This window comes from Dama dama, chromosome 31 (assembly GCF_033118175.1).
Source record: "Dama dama isolate Ldn47 chromosome 31, ASM3311817v1, whole genome shotgun sequence".
Classification (NCBI taxonomy): Eukaryota; Metazoa; Chordata; class Mammalia; order Artiodactyla; family Cervidae; genus Dama; species Dama dama.
The window spans coordinates 28,100,819-28,126,062 of NC_083711.1; the positions used below are offsets into that span (position 1 = coordinate 28,100,819).

A 25,244-nucleotide genomic window follows, 5' to 3' on the forward strand; every position below is an offset into this window, starting at 1 on the left:
GTTTAACAGTTATGGAGTGCCTAGCATGAAGCTACCTAGGTGCTAGGGACAGAGACAATGACAGACTGCACCCTCTTCTAGCCCTCAGAGATACTCATAGACCTGCCTTTCCTACAGACTAAACATAAGTTATTACTTAGCCTGACCAGGTAGGCAAGGCCTCATTTCCAAAATTGCTGGCCCTAAAGAAAAGATAAGGTGCTTCTCTTACTAAGAATGACCACAGCCATCTGACGATGCATCAGATATTTCTGAATGCATCTACATGTAGAACATTTCAATTTGAGAAAGGAGTATAAACAAGGAATAAAAAAATAGTAGTGCATACCTAATGTGTATTAGCTTAGAAAAAACATCAGCAAAATGGCTTTGTTTTTTGATTTCATGGCATTCAGATACTAAAGGGCACTGATCCTATTATGAACTGGTTTCATATCTTTCTGACCTTTACATCCAGGTAAAAGGTAAAGTGAATTAATAGATACCAGTTCATGCATAACATGCTAAGACATAACTCTATATTTTTTTTTAGCCTGGAATTTTTTAATAGTTCACTGATTTTATAGTCATTTCTCAGTGGTGTTCCGGAAAGGTAAAGCACGAGGATCACGATGGTGGTCTATATGAGAAACCATCTATAGCTGGGAAAAGAGATGATGGTACATTCAGTTTTCAGAGTGAGAAAATGATGGATCTCTAGAACATTAAACTAATGCTAGATTTCAAACACCCTTGTGTCCTAATTACATAATGATCAAACAGCTTCATTTATACAAACATCTTTGGATCTTAATTTAAAATACTAGGACTATAGAAATAAAAATTAGTAGTAAATAACCTCAGTTGTTTTGTAAAAGTTAGACAACAATTATTCCCCCTTGTCATTCTTCAGATTTTCTTTTCATTTGTCTCTCTCCCATAACATGCAATAATACATTTTAAAGATTTATTGTTTATTTGATATGAATTTAATTTAAAAGAAAGTAGAATGTTTAGATTCATTATATTCTAAACTTGCAGTAGAGTTTATAAATTATTTAATCTCTCATTTCATAGATGAACAAACTGATCCTGGAGCATAACATTTTGCTTAAAACTCGTATGTGAGGTTGATTTTTAGCTGATGTGTCCCAAAGTATTTGTTTCTTTTCGAGAGAAAGGAAGATGTTCAGCTCCTGACTTAGCAGTCATGAATGAAGAAAAATGCATAGTAAGAAACCAGACAATTAGTGGGCTTTCCGAATGGGTTAGCACACTGTATCTTAGGCGTATTTTTAATTGTGTCCTCACCTTTTTCTTGTTCACTGAAGGCCTGAAGCAAATTCGTGAGATTTTTGGTTTCAGACAGAAGTTCCTGGTATGTTCCCATTTGTGCTACTCTGCCACTCTCCATTACAACAATGAGATCCATCTGCGGCAGAAGTGTGAGGTTGTGCGTCACTAAAATTCGAGTCTGAAACAGAGTATTTTATTCCTTGGGTTACGAAAGATGGTCAAAATGACTATTTTAAAAAGAGCTTCGGGGCGTCTCTGGTGGCTCAGTGGTAAAGAATCCACCTGACAATGCAGGATACGGGTTCGATCCCTGGTCGGGGAAGAGCAACTAAGCCCATGAGCCTGTGACCTAGAGCTCGGACCACAGCTATTGCGCTCACATGCCGCAACTACTGAAGCCCGGTCACCCTAGAGTCTGTGCTGCACAAGAGAAGCCACCACAAGAAGAAGCCCCCACGCACTGCCCCTAGAGGAAAGACTGTGCAGCAATGAAGACCTAGCACAACCAAAAATGAATAAATAAAATTTTGAAAAAGAGAGCTGCGATCATTATTTTTTGTCTTTACTATTTTAGAGTAGAATTCTTGGGAGGCACCAGTTTAAGATAGCACATAAATATTTCACAATGAATGATGATACATTATTTGACAAAAATTTAAAAAGTCAGCAAATGCTTTACCCCATTAGTTCAGGTATTCTTCATTCATTAAGAATGAATCAAATTTACAACAAATTAAAAGTAATCTTATAACTGTCATTCTTGCTTCCTTTTTAGAAGGTCCTGTACAGTTACAAGGGGCTTCCCAGGTGGCGCTATTGGTAAAGAACTGGCCTACCAAGGCAGGAGATGCAAGAGACCTGGGCTCTAGCCCTGGGAAGATCCCTTGGAGAAGGGCATGGCAACCCACTCTAGTTTTCCTGCCTGGAGAATCCCATGGACAGAGGAGCCTGGCAGGCTACAGTCCATGGCGTGGCAAAGAGTTGGACACAACTGAAGCAACTTAGCATGCACGCAGTGTTACAAAAACATGTTTCAGTTATAACACATAGTCTTTATTTTTAAATCTTTCCATATTATTGTATAATGTACACTAAATTGAATGAGAAGATTTATCTTGGGTTCATTTCAATAAGTAAAGACATTTGTGATTTAATTAAATATTTATTTTGCCATCTTATACATTTATTTACTTTTTCCAGAATTCTCTATAAATAAATCTATAAGCACACACTGTGAATACATACCTATGGCTCTGCAGTCAGAGAGGCTTTTAAAAATTTCTGTAAATCCATGGCTGATTCATGTCAATGTATGACAAAACCCACTACAATATTGTAAAGTAATTAGCCTCCAACTAATAAAAATAAATGAAAAAAAAAATAAATTAAATTAAAAAAAAAATTCTGTGGTTCTTGGGTTTTCCCTGGTGGCTCAGTGGTAAAGAATCCACCAGCCAATGCAGGAGACATGGGTTTCATCCCTGATTCGGGAAGACCCCACATGCTGTGGAGCAACTAAGCTTGTGCGTACCACAGCTATTGAGCCTGTGTTCTCGAGTTGAGAACCACAGGTATTAGCTCACATGCTGCAACTACTGAAACCTCTGCCCACAGAGCCTGTGCTCTGCAACAAGAGAAACCACCGTACCGAGAGGCCCGTCCACCGCAATTAGAGAGTAGACCCTGCTCTCCACAGCTAGAGAAAGTCAGCACAGCAATGAAGACCCAGCTCAGCCAAAAAAAGAAAACATTTCTGTGGTTCTTAAATTGAGCAAGCTACATCAAGTCATGATGAGCTCCATGTTTCTTCATATGTAAAACAGGAGTATTGATGATGCTTGTCTCAGAGACTTGCTATAAGAACTAAATGAACTAGTTTAGTGTCAAATTAGTCATATTTACCTAGTGTCAAATATGATATGCACTTGGTAAATATTAATTCCTTTTTTCTTTGTTCCTTCACAAGACAATTGGATTATTATTAAGGATATGTTTAAAACACCTAATTTTAAGTAAAAAATAATAAACACTATTTTCCAGAAAAGTGCTATACAACCAAATTCCATTTTTCCAAAAAATGGTCAGCTAAACTTAAAACACTCATTTTGAGGTGTAAATCACCTTTGAATACAGTATGAGTCAATGAGGTAATAATCATGTAAGTTGCGATCTTATGTAATAATCACATAAGTTGAGTAAACTTGTAAAAATTTAAAAATATTCATTAAAGTCTGTGAAAGAGCAACATACCATCCCATTCTTTATGTGAAATTTGACTACTCTGCATCAACAAATAAAGTATTAGAATTCGGGGCCCAATGCTACGTAGATTATTCTCCCCTTCCCTCACAAAAGCATATGTGATGCTATGGCTACCTTGTTCCTTAACATGCCAGAGGACCCAATCACTTTTTCAAAAAGTTGATTTGCAACATGAACATCTACTGCAGACAAGGGATCATCTAGGAGGTAGATGTCAGCCCCACTGTAGACAGCTCTGGCCAGACACACTCGATGCTTCTGTCCACCACTTATATTCACACCCTGAAAATGAAGCAGGAAAAAAAAAAAATAGGGAAAAATGTGTGAATCTCAAAGAACACATGCATGCATGAGTGTGTGCTCAGTCGCTCCAGTCGTGTCTGACTCTGCGACACTAAGGACTGTGGCCCTCCAGGCTCCTCCGTCCATGGGATTCTCCAGGCAAGAATACTGGAGTGGGTAGCCATTCCCTTCTACAGGGGATCTTTCTGACCCGGGGATCTCACCGAGGTCTCCTCCATTGGCAAGTAGGTTCTTTACCATGGAGCCACGTGGGAAGCCCCCAAAGAACACATAGTTATGTCCAAATTCTCCTCTGTAGCAGGGATAGGTAATAACTCAGGATTAACATTTCAACCTTTCTTTATCCTGAAATTCCAAAACCTCTATTTCCTAGTGCCATTAATTTGTGCAAATTAGCAGATATATCTGCTTTCTCTTCATTACTTCCTTTTAAAAAGTAGACACTAACAGTTATGGAGAAAAGAATGTCCAATCCCTTACCTCTGAAAGGTCATGCCTGTGGAATATTAAAGGAGACTTTTGGCTGTCATTCATATACTGACACTGGTGATCATTTTTAAATTGACATATAGGAAATGGAGAATAATAGCTAAATTATCAAAGCACTAATCAACATGTCCTATTTTCTTCTGTAGAAAGATTAGTACAAGTCTTGTTGGCAAAAGTACAACTCTAAGAAGCAAGAATAAGGAATATACATCACTCGATATGAGAATTAGAATCGACATGCACAGCCATGTATGGAGAATTATGTGGCCAGGCCCAATTTACTTGATTTATTTTATATTTAGTGTTTACAGATCTGGTTTAAAAGCTCTTCATGCAGCACAGAACCGAGTCAGTGCCCTATAATCGTAAAATGCCATTGCTTCTTTGCCTTTCTCATCTTCCCTCTAATCAACAAATATCTCCTATGTTCTGAGAGCTGTTAAAGAATAAGAAAGTGTTAGTCTCTCAGTCATGTCTGACTCCTTGCGACCCCACGGACTGTAGCCTGCTTCCCTCCATGGAATTCCCCAGCAAGAATACTGAAGTAGGTTGCTATTCCCTCTCCAGGTGGAGAGCTATGCTAGCACTTGGGATTTAACGATAAATGAAATGGAGGCTCTGTCATGGGGAGGTCATATTCTAGCAAAGGAGCAAAGAGCAAAAAAATACCTACAAAGTAATATGATACATAAATACAACAAAGTGATACGATACATATATCTGTCAGTATGTGTGAATGTAACAGTCTCCAACTCATGGGTTTGTCATGAGCATTTAATGAGCTTAAAATATCTAGGATGAATCCTATACTGAGTAGAGACACAATACACATTAGCTATTGTCACTCAATCACTTCTCTCGCTAATCCGTCCTCTGACTTGTCATCATGTATCCTGCAATAATGTCATTTTGCTTAAAATCTTGGATAGCCACATCTTTCTCTTCTCATCACTCATGAGCAACAGCAAATTCCTTAGTAGAAATCCAAGACACTTAGATTTTGACATTAACTCATCTTTCAAACTCTCACCCAATGCTGCCCTCAACTGACTGACCTACAATCAGACTAGCCTGCCTTTTCCTGCCCGCACAGAGAGTGTTCACTCCGCTTGGGCACCCACACCCTCCACCTTGCAACTCAAAAGCTACACACTGCAAGTATTCTTTGAAATCAATCTTCTACCCAGAGTTTCAGGTAAAGCGATTCCTTCCCTCCCTTCTTGTCTTATAGTTTTCAGTTTACTCATCCATTGCTAGAAATAGCAATACTCATGTCAGCATCTCATTCTCTTATCCACTCCTACCTAGTTTATCCTTGCACTCCCAGCACATAGTGTCCAAATAAATACTGGTAAAGGCAATTGATAACATCATTGGCAGAGATCCAGTTGATTCCAATCCTTGGAAGACAAAGTGATAGCTCTCTTGCTCACCCTTAGGTACTCCATTGTAGAAATAGGGCAAATAACAGATTAATAAATATTTGTGTTCAATTGAATTATGTCAAAGAAAAAGATAATAAAAGTGAAGAAAATCCTACATTCATTATCTTTTTCATCTCATTGTTTTAGTTGCTAAGTTGTGTCTGACTCTTTGCGACCCCATGGACCATAAACAGCTGTAAACAGATTTTCTTCTGAAATATTCAATTACATTTTTAAGGTCCATCACCAGATTGGGAGAAATTTGATTATAAAATATAAAAAACAGAATTTATAAGTGGTAATAACACTTAAGGACTATATTAAATCTATACTTCACATTTTGAATTTTCCACTTTAATTTTTTAGTTACATACGATTAGCTATTTTCGTCTTCCCGGGTGGCACTAGTGGTAAAGAACCTGCCGGCCAATGTAGGAGACATAAGTGACGCTGGTTTCATCCCTGGATTGGGAAGATCCCCTGGAAAAGGTCATGGCAACATACTCTAGTATTGTTGCCTGGAGAATCCCACGGACAGAGGAGCCTGGTGGGCTACAATAGGGTTGCAAAGAGTCGGACACGGCTGAAGCAACTGAGCATGCATGCATGTGTTAGCTATTTCATATTATTAGAGGTTGACTTTATCAGCAAAAGGTTCAACATGTATTAACAAGTTTGAAGAAGTTGCCTTTCTTTATCATTTTAGCTATGCTGCTATTGCCTAGAGGGATAATGAAGATGCCAGAAAAAACACAGAGGTTGCAAAAAATTAAATCTACTTAACACTTCGAAAACATACATCTGCAAAGTAACAGGTTATGAATAAAAACAATGTAAGTCTAGTTAAAAGGTAAGATCTACCTTGTCCCAGATTTTATATTTTATTGAAATATAGAAGATTTACCGTGTTGTGTTAGTGTTTCAGATGTACAGCAAAGTGTACACCCTAGATTTGAAATCCTGGCACTTTCTACAATTTTGTTTATAGTTTTCAACTGATATAACAAGACAATTAAATAATAAGAGGCCAAGGTAAAAACGCTTAACAACGTTATGCTAACTCTCTTCTCAGAAACTCAAAACACTAAGGATTATTTACTTATCTTCATAGTACATCTGAATCGTAGGCAGAGGCTGCTTTTGCATTCATGTTTAATTAATGGAGATTTTAGTCAAGGGTTGGGGATTATCTCTTGGGGTTCATTATTTGACCTGTGATATCTTATTTTGTTTTGTTTTTAACCACAAAACACTGGGCAGCATGATAACTATTCATTAACTGGATGAAAATAAATAGAACAAAGAATATGGTGTCTGGGAAACAAGCTCCTCCTAAGGAAGAATGTGTGAACCTGGAACAGAGCTTTGTTGGAGTCTCCTGGTGGACTGGAGCCACCATTGTGGACTGGGGCTCTGCTGCTACTCTGCTAGGCTCAGCTTGTGCACAAGAGAGCCACAAAGAAACAAAACTGCTGCTCCCTCACTAGACAGCGAACAGCATTATGCCAGAAAGTAAGGCCAAGTGTTCATGATCCACTTGATGGGCTTTCATTCCCCTGTATAGGCACTAACAACAGAATTTCCTGCTGATTTTTAATCTGCTTTCCAAGTAGTCAATAAAGAATAATTATTCTTCCTTAATACTGCCATTTCTTTCATAGGACTTCTACAATAACTTTTAAAAATTACAGCTATGTAGCTCTTCAAGACCTCAGTAAAAGGGCTATAGATGTTTTATTAGTGCAGCTGACTGGAAAGCTATTCCTGCATAGGATAAAATATATTTTCCTTACTTTTTCTCCAATCTCAGTTTGATCTCCATTTGGTAACTGCTCCAAATCAGGAAGGAGGGCACAGGCTTCCAAAACTCTCTCATAAAGCTGCTTCTGCATGACAGAGCCAAAGAGAATGTTTTCTTGCAAAATGCAATTCTGAATCCAGGCCTGCTGGGAAACATAAGCCACGGAGCCCTAAAAAAGAAATAAATAAAAGAAATACTCTTAACAGGGAAAAAGGAGAACTTGCATGTGCCAGATAAAGGGAACATATTTGTCCATGGTTTTGCTTCCTTTAAATTGAATTTTTTTAAAAAATTAGATTATTTCTTAAATGTAAATATATTCCATATATATTTTAATCTTATATCCTATTTTAACCTTATGAATTTTTATTAGAGGCGCCTTCAAATGAATTACTTTGGCTTACATCAAGAAACAAGAAAAAAGCCAAATAAATAACCTAACTCTACACCTAAAGCAATTAGAGAAGGAAGAAATGTGTTTTTTACTTACTTTCAAGTAGCTTCTACCAAGACTTCCCTTGTGGCTCAGACACTAAATGCATCTGCCTATGACGTAGGAGACCCGGGTTTGATCCCTGGGTCGGGAAGATCCCCTGGAGAAAGAAAAGGCAACCCATTTCCTTTCTATCAAAGGTCCCTGGTGAGATTTCTGGCAGACACTGAGTTTACCAGACAGCTCTTCCTACCCTCACAAGCTACCATGAACTCAGTGGCTTAAACAATAGAATTTTTTTCCCCTCATAATTCTGAGATCAAGGCGTTGGCACATGTGAGGAGAGAGTAAATTAGCCAAGATGGTGTGTTCAGACTCTCTCACCCCACATTTTATAAACAACGATATGTAACAGCTGAGAGCATTTATAGCACTGCACATGCGCATCAGGAGGTCCTTGATTGGTCACAAGCTGTGACCAGTGTGAGCTCCACCTAGAAAATGGCGGCGTTACTGCTGCGTCACGGCTGTCTCTGTTGGGTCAGCCATGAGAGGAGGGAACATAGCGTAATGGCTGCTGTGCCAGCCAGGAGAGAATGAACGTGTCTGTAGTTCCTGCCGCTCTTCGCATCTTCTTCCAGCCTCTTAGCTTGCACCTGGCCTACCCTGGGTTCAGCTAACACCGCACACAGCGTGAACATCAAGACAACCGGCATCATGAACAGGACGGCATGGCTGGTTTCTCCTCAGACCGATCTCCTTAGCTTGAAGATGGCAGTCTTCTCCCCAGTCTTCACACGGCCTTCCCTTTGAGTATGTGTCTTAATTTCTTCTAAGATATCAGCCAAAGGGCCCACCCTATTAACCTTATTTTAACTTGTGGCCCCCGGGAAGGCCCTATCTCCAAATACAGTCATATTCTCAGGTATTGGGGGTTAGAACTTTGACATATGAATATGGGGAGAAGACAATTCGGCCCATAACACTGAAGTTGGGGTGCAAATTGTTTTGGAGGGATGAATTCCTGTGGAATTCTTATGGAAAGGAAATGGAGAAGCAGGAAGGAATAGAGGGGTAAGTCACATGGTGACCCATATCCAAGAAAGATTTGGTCAACCTTCCAGAGAGCCATGCAAGTGGTATCACCCAGCAGAGGGATTCTGTTGTTAGGCTGAACTGGCCTGGCCTTTAAGGTTGGAACCCAGCAGGCCATCATGAAGGTGCTAATGTGTCTGATGTACTCCCAAAGCTGGTGGCAAGCCCCCTAGAAGGGGGCTCTGGACACCACATTCCTGTGTCTTCCAGGCACTCACTGCTCTTAAATTCATTTTCTGATAATCTGATGTCTTGACATTATTCCTGAATATGACTCTGATGCATGAAATATTCTTTTAACTAACCTTTGTCTTCTAAAGGACTCCCAGTATTTGAACTAGAGACTCACCTTTGAATCTACCCCATGGACTCTATCCAAACACTGACTTGAGTGTTCTGGTTATTGCTCACTCTAACAATACTGCACATTTAAACTACTTTCTGACATAGATCTGTATGTAACTACCAGTCTTTTGATTTCTACCAACTGTTTGTTTAAAAGATTAACTTTTAATTCTTCTTTGTTGAGCAAGTAAGACACAGAATGGATTTTGAGCCAAAACAATATAATTCGATCTGACTTGATCTTGAACACAAAAGTAATTGCTCTTGAACTACCTTACTTAGTGAATAACCTTTGATTAGGATAGCATAATAAATCAGTCCTCAGGTGATGGAGATTCTGAATACTTGATATACATCAGGCAAGATAAGGAGAACAGAGGGTAAAGAACATAGGAAAGAAGATGCAGAACTGGGGAAAATGGCATATAATATAAAATAGGAACTAAATGCTACATTGAGAAATATGGACTTGATGTATTGGTATAACAGGAGCTGAAAAAGAGTTGATAAATTTTCACAGAGATGTAAAACTTTCCTTGTATTATCATTATAATTATCACATCTCACATACAAATGAAAATGTGTATTTGTTTCATTTCATTCTTAATAATAAAACTCCAATAGCAGTTTGGTTAATTAAAAAATGGACTCTAAATCTCTGATGTTCCACCAAAGAACACTGAATATTGAATATGCTGCATGAATGATGTCTGATCAAAACCTCTGATACTGAGAATAGGGGATCTTAGAATTTGAACACTGTAATGATATGCATCAAACAGTTGAGAATGTGAAACCTTGAGAAACAGAAAGATGTAAACAAAAGCACCTTATAAATACTAAATGTTAGGTTGGCCATGCCATTATTATGATTGAAAGTGAAAGCATCAGTCACTCAGTGGTGTCCGTCTTTTCGTGACCCAATGCGTGGACTGTAGCCCTCCAGGCTCCTCTGTCCTTGGAATTCTCCAGGGAAGAATTCTGGAGTGGGTTGCCATTCCCTTCTCCAGGAGATCTTCCCAACCCACGGATTGAACCTGGGTCTCCCACATTGCTGACAGACTTTTTTTTTTTACCATCAGAGCCACCAGGGAAGCCCATTACTATTAAATTAGAGATAATTTATTATTATCTCTATTATCTAATTATCCCCATATTCATGTCAAACTTCTAACCCCCAATACCTGTAATACTTACAAATTTAGGATTAGACATGTTTTAGGAAATAACTGAGAGTACAGAATGTGAAATAATTCAGAATGTGATATAATTAAAATCTTGCCACTGATCCAGAACAATAGGCTTCCTAAAGAACAAAGTGGCCAGTTATATAGACAGATAATACTGTCTATCCCTAGCTTAATATAAACAAAGTGTGTCCTCTCTACTTTATGATTAGTAATAGCAATGTTATGGTTTCTATTATCACTATGAACACTTTCCTAACTATGAATCCCCAAAAGTATCAGAAATAATCTTTAAGTCTTACCACGAGCCCCTCAACAATCATAATGAAGATAACAATAACCACAAAAATTCTTAGGGAGCCAGCTGACTCTGTGTCAAGAACTAGTCTAGGTCTTTGCACATTATCTTATTCAATCTGCTCCTTAAAATTTATTATTATAATTTATGTATTGGGTGAAACTTAAAATTGATGAACTTGTTGATCAATTTATCTTGATCAACTCCTAATCATTTTTCAAGATTAAATAAAAGGCTGCCTACTTTGATTATTTTTTTAACTGTTCAAAGCAGAATTTGTTGCTTTTTTATACTGTTTCATTTCAAAAATCTAAATATTTGTTGTAATTGACCTTAGTATCTCCCTCACTTGACTATGAACTCTTTAAGAAAAGTAGCATATATTCATGTTTATTTCCTTGGTACTGTGCCAGGCACACAGTATATGCTCAATAGTCACTTTGTGAAAATTGAAGAAACTGAATGAAAACAAAATCAATATTTCAGTAAAATCATATATCCCAATATGACAAGTATTATATTTTTAAAGGATACTTACTGGCCTAGGAAAATTTATAGTCATCTTGATCAACAGACAAATGGCTGATTGTACTCATTAAAGAGAACATAAGGAGAAAAGATAGTATAGTTAAAGTTAAAAGTAGTGGTATTTATTAAGTGTAATCTTATCAGAAAAATTGAAATTATGCTTGATTCCAAACTAAGAAACAGTAATAATGAGAAAAATAAAAAAATACAAAATTAATCACTAAAGACCTGGAATCAGGAAAGATATAAAGACATGAAATTGAACTTGAAAGTTACTCAGTTGTGTCTGACTCTTTACGACCCCATGGACTATACAGCCCATGGAATTCTCCAGGCCAGAATACTGGAGCAGATTGCCATTCCCTTCTCCAGGGGATCTTCCCAACTCAGGGATTGAACCCAGGTCTCCCACATTACAAGTGGCTTCTTTACCAATTAATCACTAAAGACCTAGAATCAGGAAAGATATAAAGACAGGCTTAGTTGCTCAATCGTGTCTGACTCTTTGTAACCCCATGGGGCTGTAGCCCATCAGGCTTCTCTGTCCATGGGATTTTCAAGGCAAGAATACTGGAGGGGGCTGCCATTTCCTTCTCCAGAGGAGAATAAATATAGACACAAGGAATGATATATCATGAACAAAAGTAAAAGGATCTGGAGTTGATTTTTCCTAAAGAAAAAAAAAAGCAGTGAAGACACTGGTTTCATATCCACAGACCCTCTCCATCTTGTCAGAAGTGAGAAGGAGTGATTAGGTAATATTTTACCTTCTTAGGTAGTTAGGTCTAAGGAAAAACTCACTGGATAGCCTAGTACTTCAAAAAAGAAGTAGCTGATGAAGAACTTGTTGAATTCTTATTCCTATTGACCTTTAAGAATAGAACAAATGGCTGGAAGTAGACCTCTCCAGAGTCCAAATGCTGAAATTTAAATGTAAGCTATTAATAATTATTATTTTCCTGAGGTTTTCCTAGGTCAGAGATCCTTCCTGTGAGCAACTACACCATTTCTTAGAAATGGAATGGCCGTAATTACTTAGGAAACATTGCAATGAATGATAATTAGAAACCTAATCAAATTATATTATAAACCACATTTGTTTCTCCATAATTGGTTGCAATTTAGTTAATATCATCAAACAATTACCATAAGCATTCCTAAATGATTTGCTGAAGTATATGGAGGACAGAATGCTCTGACTAATCCATCCATAGCTAATCAATTTCTGTGGAAATTTAAATGTTTGTTACAAACTAGAAATGCTCATTAAATACTTCTTTCTTCAATTCAACTTGATAAATTCTTATTGACACTAATGATGTGCTGGCTGTAGTCCATTACACCAGGAGATGTGCAAAGAATGCATTGTTGACGTTACCTTTCTTTGGACTGCTCCTTTTAGTTTCTCCATTTCCCCCAGAATTGCAGAAAGCACAGATGATTTTCCAGACCCAACTTGCCCTACAACAGCCACTAAAGCTCCTTCTGGAATCTTTATGTTCAAGCTGCACAACAAATAAAGAAAGAGATGATATAGGAAGTTCTGTTATAACTGTCTTTAATGTATATTCCCAGAAAAGTCACTGTATCACAAGTCACTTTATATAGGGCATCATCCTTGAAATTGCTGCTATTCACATTGTCCTACATTAGTCTACAAACACCCAACCTTTCAAAATGCAAGCAGTAAATGCTGCAAAGTAAAAAGAGGAAATGAACAGGGGGTAAAAAAGATTGTAAAACAATCATAAAAATGAAAGATGCAGTGAGAGGTTTTTAAAAAATTTCCACAAATTCCAATAGATTCACCTTCTGCTTAAAAACTCTAAAAAATAAACACATGAAGCATGATAGAATCTATGCTAATTTTTTTGTTTTGTTTTTAATTTCCCCCAAATCATGACTTACTCTTTTAATACTGGAATCCCTGTTTTATCCCAGGAAAAGGAAGCATTTGTAAAACCAATGGCATGATCTAGGAAGAAAAATAAATACAGAAATGTATCTTAGAATCAATTGTCTTCAGCCCAGAAGTTAAATAAATATTAAACACAAAAAAGAACTGCTAACCTCCTATGTAGTTTGCTTCAATACTATGTGGAAGAAGTTCCTCAGTGTTGAGAAAATCTTCCAAATGAACCAGTGATATTCTTGTCTATCAAAATAAACGCAAATGGAATTTTTGGGTTTCAAGAAGAAGTTAAACTAAAAAGCATTTAAAAGTTTTTGATGTAAACTGGTGATATTGATATAAACATTCAGCAAGCATGATTTGCATTGTTTTAATGTTTATAAATAAGCCCATCGATAAAGAAAAAGAAGTTTCAAGGATCAAAAATCAAAACAAATATATATATGCAGGAAAACATGAGAAGTTAGAAACCAAAAATTCTCCTTAACATTCGAGCAAAAACATGATAACTGATTAATTAATAATCATAGAATAATTAGTTTTTAAGAGCGACTTCAGTTTGGTTGAATGAATTCTGCTTGTGGGCATAAACAAAGTAATAGTTTTGGCAATGGTAACATTTAATTAATAGAATAGCTATAAATGTTTTGCTACAGATAGGATAAATAGAGTCATTTTTCCCCTGATACTGACTTGCATGAAACCTCTAGTACATTTTTATTCACTTTATGTTAGGATATGTCTACTGTTAATGGATAAGATGTAATTAAAAGCTGCAATTTTGTTTACCAAGTGTGTCCTATCAGTATGCAAGGTTGGTTCTTTTTCTCTTTTTTTTGGACAATTGTTCTCCTTATTTGTTTAGTGACAGTAGTAGCATACCACTAGGAGCTGGAAAACACTCTGGGATACCAGACCTTTAGCTAGAACATAATTTCAAAAGCAAAACAGAACCTTTATTCTAAGAATATTTTTTTAAGAGAAGTGTGCTGTGAAACATGTTAAAAGATAGTACTTCTGCGCCCTCTGCTGGTGATTATTAGTAAAAGAATATAAAAACAGTATTCTGGAACAAAAATAGCTTACGTGCTATTTACTATAGAATTATGTTACTCTTCATTCAGATATAATTTATAGATCTCAATTTATATAAATTAAAAGGAAAAGTTCTTAGATCAAAGAGCTAGTTCCAGTAAGCAAAAATTCACTTTGTTTATGAACCCAGACTTGAAAAAGTTTTGATGGGTGAATGCCCAAACCTGATATTGAAAAAATTTAATTGAGAAAATCTAGGGGTAAGGGGATCAAAGAACTCAGTTCTTTGGGTTCCCTATGGTTTTAGCTACCTTCTATCATCATAGCATCTAAAGAGGCTTCAGTGATTGGAGGTTACAATAAAAGCAGGCTAAACCAGATACCTCATACAAGGTTGGTTGGCAGACTGATATTATCAGCGCACTTTTCTCTCTAGTTTATTCTTTCAGCACAGATGAAGTTTTGCTGAACCCTGGGAAAATTCAGACTAGTACTGTGCAAATCACTTACTTAAAAATTTTCAATTGAAAACAGAAAATAAACCCTTTGATGGCATAGTGTCAAACACCAAATATTAAAAGCTAAACGAGAGAACTAACACTTAGCAAAGAAAACAATGTCACATGTTGAAATGCTTAAAAGTCATTTTTATAGACGAAAAGCACAGGTGAAGAAGACGTGATTCTTTTCATCCTATAATATTCTCTGTTGCTCATTAATTTAGGGCAATTTTGAAAGCATTGTAAAACAACTACAAAAAGCGAAATTTTAAAAAAGATTAAGAAAGGAAATATGCAAAACTAAAGATTTCAGTAGAGGAATGATTCTCAGTGTAAGGATAATTTGGATGTACCTGGACCACAGCTGAGATCACCATCGGTAAATCAAACAGAGGAAGCCTCAAGATATTAAACAAAGACATAGATGTGAACACTTTAGTGGCTGTTAAAATGTTTTCTTCATCCAGTAAGAAATAGACACCAAAAGTTGCCAGGGACACCTTAAAAATAGACATGTAATTTTCTTCAATTGTGCAATTATTAATTACAGACTCAAAATTAGGAAAGAAATCTTCAATAATCTTTGTTGTTGTTTACCAAAATTTGGTACTATTTAGTACTATTGCTGAAGAATATGAAGTAAATATTTAGTACAGATCATACAATTGAGTATCTTAGATAATGATATCCTATGAACATGTGGTCCAGCTCCCTTCTTTGATATGGCACATTTTCACTAGAGTAATTATCCCCATTTAAAACGTACAGCAGTTCATTTTTTCCTTCAAAATGGAGTTTTATGTAAATTTTCCAGTGATGCATGCATACCTATTGTCTCATATGCAGAAATTTTACTTTCTCTGTGTCTTAATATTAACTGAAGAATGTATAAATAAATCATGACTAGTAAGATTTATATTTACTTGCATAAGTTTCATTTAGAAAAGGCAGAAAAGTTCATTTATGCATGAGACTGTATTGACTATTTATCATGTACATAAGACTGTCTTAAGCAAATGCTTCCTGGATATTTTTACTAAAGTATTCCAAATGTAAATATTGCTTTTACTTTCATAATATCCACATGTTTGTTTAAATAAAAAATAATATTTTAAATTAACAACAGGGGAGACATATAGAATGTTTCCTGACCCCATCACTACTGAGAGTGGTTAAAATTGATCCTTCAGTTATACATAGTTTTCTTATCCTTTGGCTTTCATCTACTGCTTCAATATCTCAAGGCAATTTATACTCTTTAAATAGCATGAGATTCCCAATATTTGCATGAAGTGACAGAAAGAGACTTCAATTCATATCAATTCACCTACAAATACTAGTTCTATAACTTTAAGGATACTTCCAAACTATTTCCATTTCCTCTTGTGAAATGAGAAAATATCTTATTATTGCAAGAATGAAATAAGATGCATATAACTTGTCTGATACACAGTAGAAATGCTCAATAAATGTAATGTCCCTTTCCAACTCTATGTAGAGTGCCTTTCAATCTTGCTTAAAAGGGATTAGTCATGAAAAATAATAGAGCTGAAATAGGACTCTGAAATATAGGTTATATTTTTTAAGATTGAGGATAGCATATGTTCAATCTATGAAAAATTTACAAAGATGTAAAATTTTATTAAATATAAAAAATACAGACCAATTAAAATGCATCAAAAATTTTTCCCCATCTTTAAAACTTTCATATCTCTCATCTCTACAGATTAATGACTGTATTTGTTGAAAATTTAAATTTAGATATAGAAGACTTCACTTTGGAAATCTTAATTCCAGGGAATTTGAAGGTGAATATACAAATCAAATTTGAAATCAAAACAAGAAATAATATACACACTCACCAAGAATGGAATGCAAGTTAAAGTTAGCATGGAAAATACAGCAAGATACCCAGCTGATTTTTGAACTTCCAATTCCTGTTCTCGAATTTCAATAATCTTCTTTTTATAAGAGGGTTCCCATGCATAAAGTTTGAGAATCTGTAAAGAAGTCAGATGATGACAATCAGTATCAAAGAAGGAATAAAAAACATGCACGTGTGCAAATACACACACTGTAACACACACACACTCATAACTGTGAAGGCAAAAACAGTACCCATGAAGTAAATTACTCCTGTTTTCAACTGAGTCAAAATATTTCCTGTGGTGTTTTTCTAGGGTGAGTGGGAGGAGAAAATCACCATTTCCCCACTCTTATGTCTCTCTTACCCACTACTAGCTTATTTCTGAGCCAGACTTTGACAACATCCCAGCTCCTGCCATGAGCTCCACAGCAGTTTCTGTCTAGCTCAACAGTGAAAGTGATAGTCGCTCAGGTATGTTTGACTCTTGGTCCATGGATGCATTATGGACACGTCTGAGCCACCAGGGAAGCCCTCTGTCTAGCTAAATCCTGACAAATTTTCCACTGGTCCAACTCTCCATTCTATTCTTTTCACATCTCTTACTAGTTAAGCTTCTCCCCGGGCCTCCCAATTTCTTGAAAATTTATGTCTTGGGATGTCAAGCCATTTTCTGAAAGGTTACAAGTGTTTTGTGATTGTAAATTATTTTCTGAGATGGAAAACATGGAGAAGTAGAATCATGCAATGGCTTACCACATCCTTTTTAGAGTTAGACAGACCTACATTCAAATTCCAGGTCTCTTTTGTTGTTCATTCACTCAGTGATGTTCAACTCTTTGTGACCCCATGGACAGTAGCACACCAGGCTTCATTGTCCTTCACTGTCTCTTGGAGTTTGCTCAAACTTTTATCCATGACTTGATGAAGCAATCCAACCATCTCATCCTCTGTCATCCCCTTCTCCAACAGCCTTCAATCTTCCCCAGCATCAGGGTCTTTTCAAATGACTCATTTCTTCACATCAGGTGGCCAAAGTATTGGAGCTTCAGCTTCAGCATCAGTCCTTCCAGTGAATAGTCAGGGTTGATTTCCTTTAGGATTGACTGGTTTGATCTCTTTGCTTTCCAAAGAAATCTCAAGAGTCTTCTCCAACACCACAGTTCAAAAGCATTAATTCTTCTGTACTCAGCCTTCTTTATGGTCCAACTCTCACATCCGTACATGACTACTGTAAAAACCATACCTTTGACTATATGGACCTTTGCCAGTAAAATGATGTCTCTGCCTTTTAATATGCTGTCTAGATTTATCATAGTTTTCTTTCCAAGGAGCATCTTTTAATTTCCTGGCTGCAGTCACTGACCACAGTGATTCTGGAGCCCAAGAAAATAAAATCTGTCACTGTTTCCATTGTTTTCCCATCTATTTACCATAAACTGATTGGATTGGATGCCATGATCTTAGTTTTTTGTGATGGTTGGTTTTATGTGTAGGTTTGGCTAGGTTGTGTTGCCCAGTTATTTTATCAAATACCAGTAGATGTTACTGTGAAGGTAATTTTTAGATCTAATTAACATTTAAACCATTAAACTTTAAATAAAGAAGATTGCCCTCCATTAAATGGGTGTAACATGCTATGTTGCTTCAGTTGTGGCCAACTCTGTGACTCTATGGACTGTGGCCTGCCAGGCTCCTCTGTCCAAGGGATTTTCCAGGCAAGAATACTGCAGTGGGTTGCCATTTGCTTTTCCAGGGGATCTTCCTGACCTCGGAATCAAACCTGCTTCTCTTACATGTCTTGCATCGGCATTGACAGACAAGTTCTTTACCACGAGAGCCCCATGGGAAGCTCCTTAGATGAGTGAGCCAAATCTAATCAGCTGAAGGCCTCAAGAGAAAAAACTACGGTTCTCTGAGATGGAAGGAGTTTTGCCTCCAGACTCAAGGCTGTAGCATCAAGTCCTGCAGGAATTTCCAGCCTGCTCAACAGATTTCAGACAAGCCACTGCCTATACTCATAAGCCAGTTCCTTAAAATAAATCTTTGTTTATTTATTCATCTATCTATATGTCTATGAATCCTGTTAGCCCTGCTTCTCTGGAAATCCCTAATAATCTCTCACCATCTCTGTGAACTAAGACATGACCCTCAACTGCTCAGATACTTTGTTTCCTTATTTGTAAAATGAAGATGAGAAAATTTTTTCTTTAGGTTTATAAGAATTATATGAGGAAACAGATATAAAGTGATAAGTACAGTGTGTGACATACAGAAAATGTTCAATAAATGCTAAGCCACTGTCATTGTTAGAGAGAGGCTTTATGACACTTGTTTTCAAACACCAAGGATGCAAACTGCTCCCACTTTTAAACTACCCTAACTGATTTCCATTTGGATCTCTTCCAATATTCTAGTGTATTTACTGCTATTTTAAATCTTGAACTTTGCTTAGATCTTGAGAAAATTTCTTTTATCTACATTGTCTTAGTTCTACTGATAATACAAATTTCACTTTATGAATATCAATACTTACAGCATATAAACATACGTCACTATTTTCTAATGGATCCTGGGCGTCTCAGTTAACCCACAAAGAGGTGCAAGATGCACCTGGATCACATACTTTGAGGATGTGTGACTTTATAGAAGAATCTGAGTTAAACCTCAGTTACATATTGCTATTCATGGATTATCAGTCTCCTTTCAAAGTATCTTCAATCTAACAATGTCTTTCACTTCAGTAATTTATATTTTTGTAAAAATGTTATACAGCACAATGCAGCATATCATTTACTGATTCTAAGGTGAATCAGTATGTACATATAATGGGTTTATTCTGTGGATAAATAATTTATTTGTGTATAAAGAAAGCTGAGTGCTGAAGAATTGATGCTTTTGAACTAAGGTGTTGGAGAAGACTCTTGAGAGTGCCTTGGACTGCAAGGAGATCCAACCAGTCCATCCTAAAAGAGATCAGTCCTGAATATCCATTGGAAGGACTGATGCTGAAGCTGAAACTCCAGTACTTTGGCCACCTGATGCAAAGAACTGACTCATTTGAAAAGACCCTGATGCTGGGAAAGACAGAGGGCAGAGAAGGGGACGATGGAGGATAAGATGGTTGGATGGCATCACCAACTCGATGAACATGAATATGAGCAAGCTCCGGGAGTTGGTGATGGACAGGGAAGCCTGGAGTGCTGCAGTCCATGGGGTCACAGAGAGTCGGACACGACTGAACTGCACTGTGCTTAGTCGCTCAGTTGTGTCCATCTCTCTGTGACTCCATGGACCACAGCCTGCTAGGCTCCTCTGTCCATGGGGATTCTCCAGGCAAGACTACTGGAGTCAGTTGCCATGCCCTCCTCCACCAGAGGATCTTCCCAACCCAGGGATCAAACCCAGGTCTCCCGCACTGCAGGTGGATGGAAATGTCCAATGGAGTTTTAAATGTCAGAAGGAAATTCCATATGAACTTTGCAAATTTGGTGCTTCAGAAAAATCTGATGAGCCATAATCCAAGTGCAATATGACTTGAAATTATACACAGAAGATCTCTGATATACAGCAATTCAATTTAGGATTTTTCAACTTTAGGACAGTGTGAAAGCAATACTCATTCAATAGAATTGAATATTCACCTCCAATTTTGAATTTTGATATTTTTCCCAGGTTAGTTCTATGTGATATAATAGTCTGCCATGGTGCTGGGCAGCCACACAATCCAGAGGATAAATAACCAATATACTACCAACCATTCTACAACCATACTACCAGTGTTTTTTTCACTTTCATTACAGTATTCAATAAATTAGTGAACTTTTCAACACTTTGCCTGGTGGCTTAGATGGTAAAGCATCTGCCCGCAATGCAGGAGACCCAGGTTCCATCCCTGGGTTGGAAAGATCCCTTAGAGAAGGAAATGACAACCCACTCCAGTATTCTTGCCTGGAAAATCCCATGGACAGAGGACCCTGGTAGTCTACAGTCCATGGGGTTGCAAACAGTAGGACACGACTGAGCAACTTCACTTTCACTTTTATTATAAAATAGGCTGTGTCAGATGATTATGCCCAACTGTAGTCTAATGTAAGTGATGTAAGCATATGTTAAACTATGGTAATAAGTATGAGAGGTGTATTAAATGCATTCTTGACGATGATATTTTCAGCTTATGATGGGTGTATCTGGATATAAAGCCATTGTAAATTGAGGAATGTGGTGGTGGTTTTGGCATAAGGTGCGTCCTCCTCTTGCAACCTCATGGACTGTGGCCCGTCAGGCTCCTCTGTCCATGGGACTTCCCAGGCATGAATACTGGGTGGACTGCCATTTCCTTCTCCAAAATTGAGGGATATCTCTAATCAAAATTTATAAGGCTTCACTCATTTTATCACAGAGAAAATGTTAGTGGTGTGGAGTGGAGGTAGTTTTTCTAGGAAACAAATAATCGGTAACATACTTTTCATAGAATAGCCAGGTAAGTGGCTCAGACAGTAAAGAATCTGCCTGCATTGCAGGAGACCTGGGTTCGATTCCTTGGTCGGGAAGATCCCTTGGTGAAGGGAATGGTAACCCACTCCAGTATTCTTGCCCGGAAAACTCCACGGACAGAGACATCTTGAGGGCTCTAGTCCATGCGGTCACAAAGAGTTGGACATGATGGAGCGATGAACACTTTCACTCTTTTTCATAGAATAGCATTTGTACGATGGTTTCTCTTCTGTATAAAGAAACTGAACAGCCTCTCATCACTTTCCCCATGCATCTACCCTCACACTGATGATGGCATTACTGCTGCTCTTCCCTGCTTCATTCCAAATTTTCTGTCCTTAGAACGAGTAATATTTTGTGTCTTTTGAGATATTTGTGTTTAGTTGTTGGTTGAGAACAAAAAAACCCTTACATTTTATTTGGCTTTATTTAAATACTATTTCAACGTAAGAAATCTTATATATCTGAAATCTAAATTGCTCTCTCAAAATTATGCATATTTCATTATTTTGATATTGAGAATGGTGAAAGGTTCATTTATTGGTTAACTTATTGTGATATTCTAAATAGATAAATTAAATGCATGTCCTTTTTTTATTACCTTAATTCCATGTAAGATTTCATTGAGCAGTTTTATCTGTTTGTCTTTGTTCGTCCTTTGATTTTTCTATATAATGGAAAGGAAATGACAGTATATTTGACAAAGGTTGCTAATACTTAAATTTACATAACTATTTAAAAAATTCAATCTACTTCCTCTATTTTATATAATATTCAGTTTATGAAAACTATATTATAACATTCATACAACATTATTCTGTTAATGTTAGATAAGTTATAAGTAGATAGATACTTTACAACTTAAAAGTAGCCAGCAGTAAAATAAAAACAAGGTGTACACTTTCCAAAAGTGTAGAAAATATAATATTTATTCAGAAAAAATTTGTTATAAATGGAATAAAAATATCTATATTCAATCAAAATGGGAAAAATTCCCCAAACTCTATCAATTATATATATGTAAATCTTATTTTTATTCCTGTGGTACTTCTATTATCACAAATATATATATATATACATACATACATATATATACAAAAATATATATACATATATTTTTTGCAAATATTATATAACTATTATATAATATACTATTTATATATAAAACTTTATTTATAATACTTATTATTATTTGGCCATTTCGTCAAGGACTTTCTCCAATAATATTGCCACAATTATGTTATATGCAATAATAAGTATTTGTATATCTAACAAAGTACACATTTACAAGCTAAACATCCTTTATATCATTTGTGTGATTAAAGCATTTTTTTAATTTAGAATAATTGTACATAATATTGGAGTCTCTTTGGATGTTTTAGGGCTCTAGATAAAGTCCTAATAATGTAATTCCATTCCTAAAAATTTAACTTACAATTATTTAAAATCCAGAATATTAAGAAACATATTTTGAAATTATTCATTTAAAAATCTGTTATTCTAAATACCAATGTGTTTAGTAATTCATAATTATTTTATAGTTATATGTTATTTCTTAGTTCTTATCTTTAAAAATGAGGCTTTTGGTAAGTATTTGAAAAATTCAGAAAAATGTAAAAGAAGGTATAAATTCTTAGCTTCTAAACATATTAAAGGAATAAGTAAAAAAAATCTTCCCTCCTTCCCTCTAATTTCACTTTACAGGCAACTACTATTGAAAGACTAGTGTTTTTTCTCTAGGTTATTTCTATGCTTATACAAATACATTTAAATCTATATTTATATATCTTTATTACTATCATATCCACGTGCATAGGTATATTCACATTTTAAAAACTGGATCATATATACACACACATATATATATATACACACATACACCATATAAATGCATGACATACATATTACACATTTTTGTTGTTTAGTTGCTAAGTCATGTCCAACAGTTTTTCAACCCCAATTGACTGTAGCCCACCAGACTCCTCTGTCCATGAGGTTTCCCAGGCAAGAATACTAGAGTGGGTTGCCATTTCCTTCTCCAGGGGATCTTCCCGACCCAGGGATCGAACCTGCATCTCCTGCTTCTCGTGCATTGGCAGGCAGGTTCTTTACCACTGAGACACCCGGGAAGTGCCCAAATATACACATAAATATATACATATAACATATACATATGTGTTTCTCTAATTTACTTTTTCCTCTAATAATGATTGATTCATTTCCATGTCCATACATAAGACGCTGTTAACCTTTTATTCATTTAAAATAATACAATAATTGTCATAAGCAACACATCTGCATCTATCTTTGTTACTTTAGCATGGGAAACCATCTGTCTCTCCCATTACAGTGTGATCTCCTTCAGAGAAATGAACTGTGTCTTGGTCTTGTTCCCCCATTCCTACAGTACAGCATAGTACACACTGTCTTGGAAATAGCAAATGTCAAAAATATATTGATAGTAAGATGACTGACTGAATGTAGAGGAAGAATATTAAAATTAATTCAGTTAAGCATTTACTGTCCACTGGCTGCACGCAGCCACTCCTAGCTCACTTTAGCTCACTAGCCTTCTTGCCACTTCTTTTTTTTTTTTTTTTCCTTTTTTTATTTTTTAATTTTTATTATTATTATTATTTTTTTTTTTCCAGTGGGTTTTGTCATACATTGATATGAATCAGCCATGGATTTACATGTATTCTTAAGGCAGGCCAAGCATACCCCCACCTCTAGGCTGTCCACACACCATTCTGTTTGCTTGATATCTTTTTCTCAGACATCCACATGGATTGCTGCCTTACTCAGCTGATACATCATATCTTTCCTGAGGATGTTCCAGACCTTGTTTGTGAAATGAAATTATTTGTTACTCTATCACCTTATCCTAATTATCTCTCTTCATACACAAATTAACACCAGGCATTACGCTATCTACCTATTTATTTACTTGTTCATTGCCTTTCTCCCCCAATAACCCAAGGAGAGCCTGAACTTTCAATTCTCTTCACTGCTATACTTTATGTGCCTTGCACAGTGACTGACAGGATAGATGTTCAATCAATACTGGTTCAATAAATGAATGATTAATTTGTATTATATCCATTTTAAGCCTCTATTTTCCATATTCAGAGAATTAGCTGGGTGTTTATTATCAAGTCTGGAAACTCAGCTTCTGTTTGACACATGTAACATGAGGCGATTATTTTCTTACCTTCAGCTTTTTCATTCTATTTGCAACTAAAGCATTCATCGGTATAACAAACACAAGGACTGCCACCCCTGCCAATACTGCTGGACCCAGCTCTTGCCAAAGGAGTGATATGGCCATCAGGATTTGAAAAGGAGCTGACCAAAGAAGATTGATGTTGGTCATCAAGTCCATGAGCTGCTGGGCATCTATTGCCATCAAGTTAATAATTTCCCCAGTAGAAAACTGTTTTCTAGAAACATTAGATAGAAGCAGGGACTGGGAAAAGAAAAGCAGAATACTTAGAATTCTGTAGATCATGCAGGATCTTTACAGTCAAACGATAACTTTTAACTAAAAATAAAGATTTGTGATATATTTAGGCAAATATGCATCATTATGTATGTATTTAAATCACATAATATCAACAGATATGTTTGCAGATGAAGAAAAAACAATTATTGATCGAATTGCACAGCTTTAACATTTCCTGCATACTGGGAGAGAGTCACAGTTGAATTCCCAACCAAATAAATCCACCAAGAACCCTTTATGATTTGTGGAACTGAAAAACTGCAAAAGAAATCAATTTTAGATTTCTAGCACCGAGCTTCCTTTCTACTTGTTGGCACCCCTACTAAATCATCTAAAGTTTATCAATACAGAGTACAGAGGTGAATCAATGAAAATCTAACGAAAGTTATTTTTTTAATGATATAGTTTCAATCTTAAAGAGATTACAGTCTAGTAGTGGAGTCCACTCCCCTCCTACACACACATCCTACACACAGGCTGATTATAAGAGCTTC

General features: G+C 36.3%; 1 protein-coding gene across 1 annotated transcript in view; it reads right to left on the minus strand.

Annotated features, from left to right (window-relative positions):
- LOC133049983 (multidrug resistance-associated protein 1-like) overlaps positions 1-25,244 on the minus strand; it is a 91,802-nt gene that overhangs the window by 38,020 nt on the left and 28,538 nt on the right. The window contains exons 6-15 of the mRNA XM_061134052.1: positions 24,460-24,714; positions 21,850-21,915; positions 16,750-16,887; positions 15,241-15,387; positions 13,511-13,595; positions 13,349-13,415; positions 12,819-12,945; positions 7,547-7,723; positions 3,652-3,819; positions 1,291-1,453 (exon numbers count right to left, since the gene is read on the minus strand). Of these exons, the coding sequence (XP_060990035.1) occupies positions 1,291-1,453; positions 3,652-3,819; positions 7,547-7,723; positions 12,819-12,945; positions 13,349-13,415; positions 13,511-13,595; positions 15,241-15,387; positions 16,750-16,887; positions 21,850-21,915; positions 24,460-24,714 (1,393 nt within the window). The remainder of the gene's footprint in view (positions 1-1,290; positions 1,454-3,651; positions 3,820-7,546; positions 7,724-12,818; positions 12,946-13,348; positions 13,416-13,510; positions 13,596-15,240; positions 15,388-16,749; positions 16,888-21,849; positions 21,916-24,459; positions 24,715-25,244) is intronic.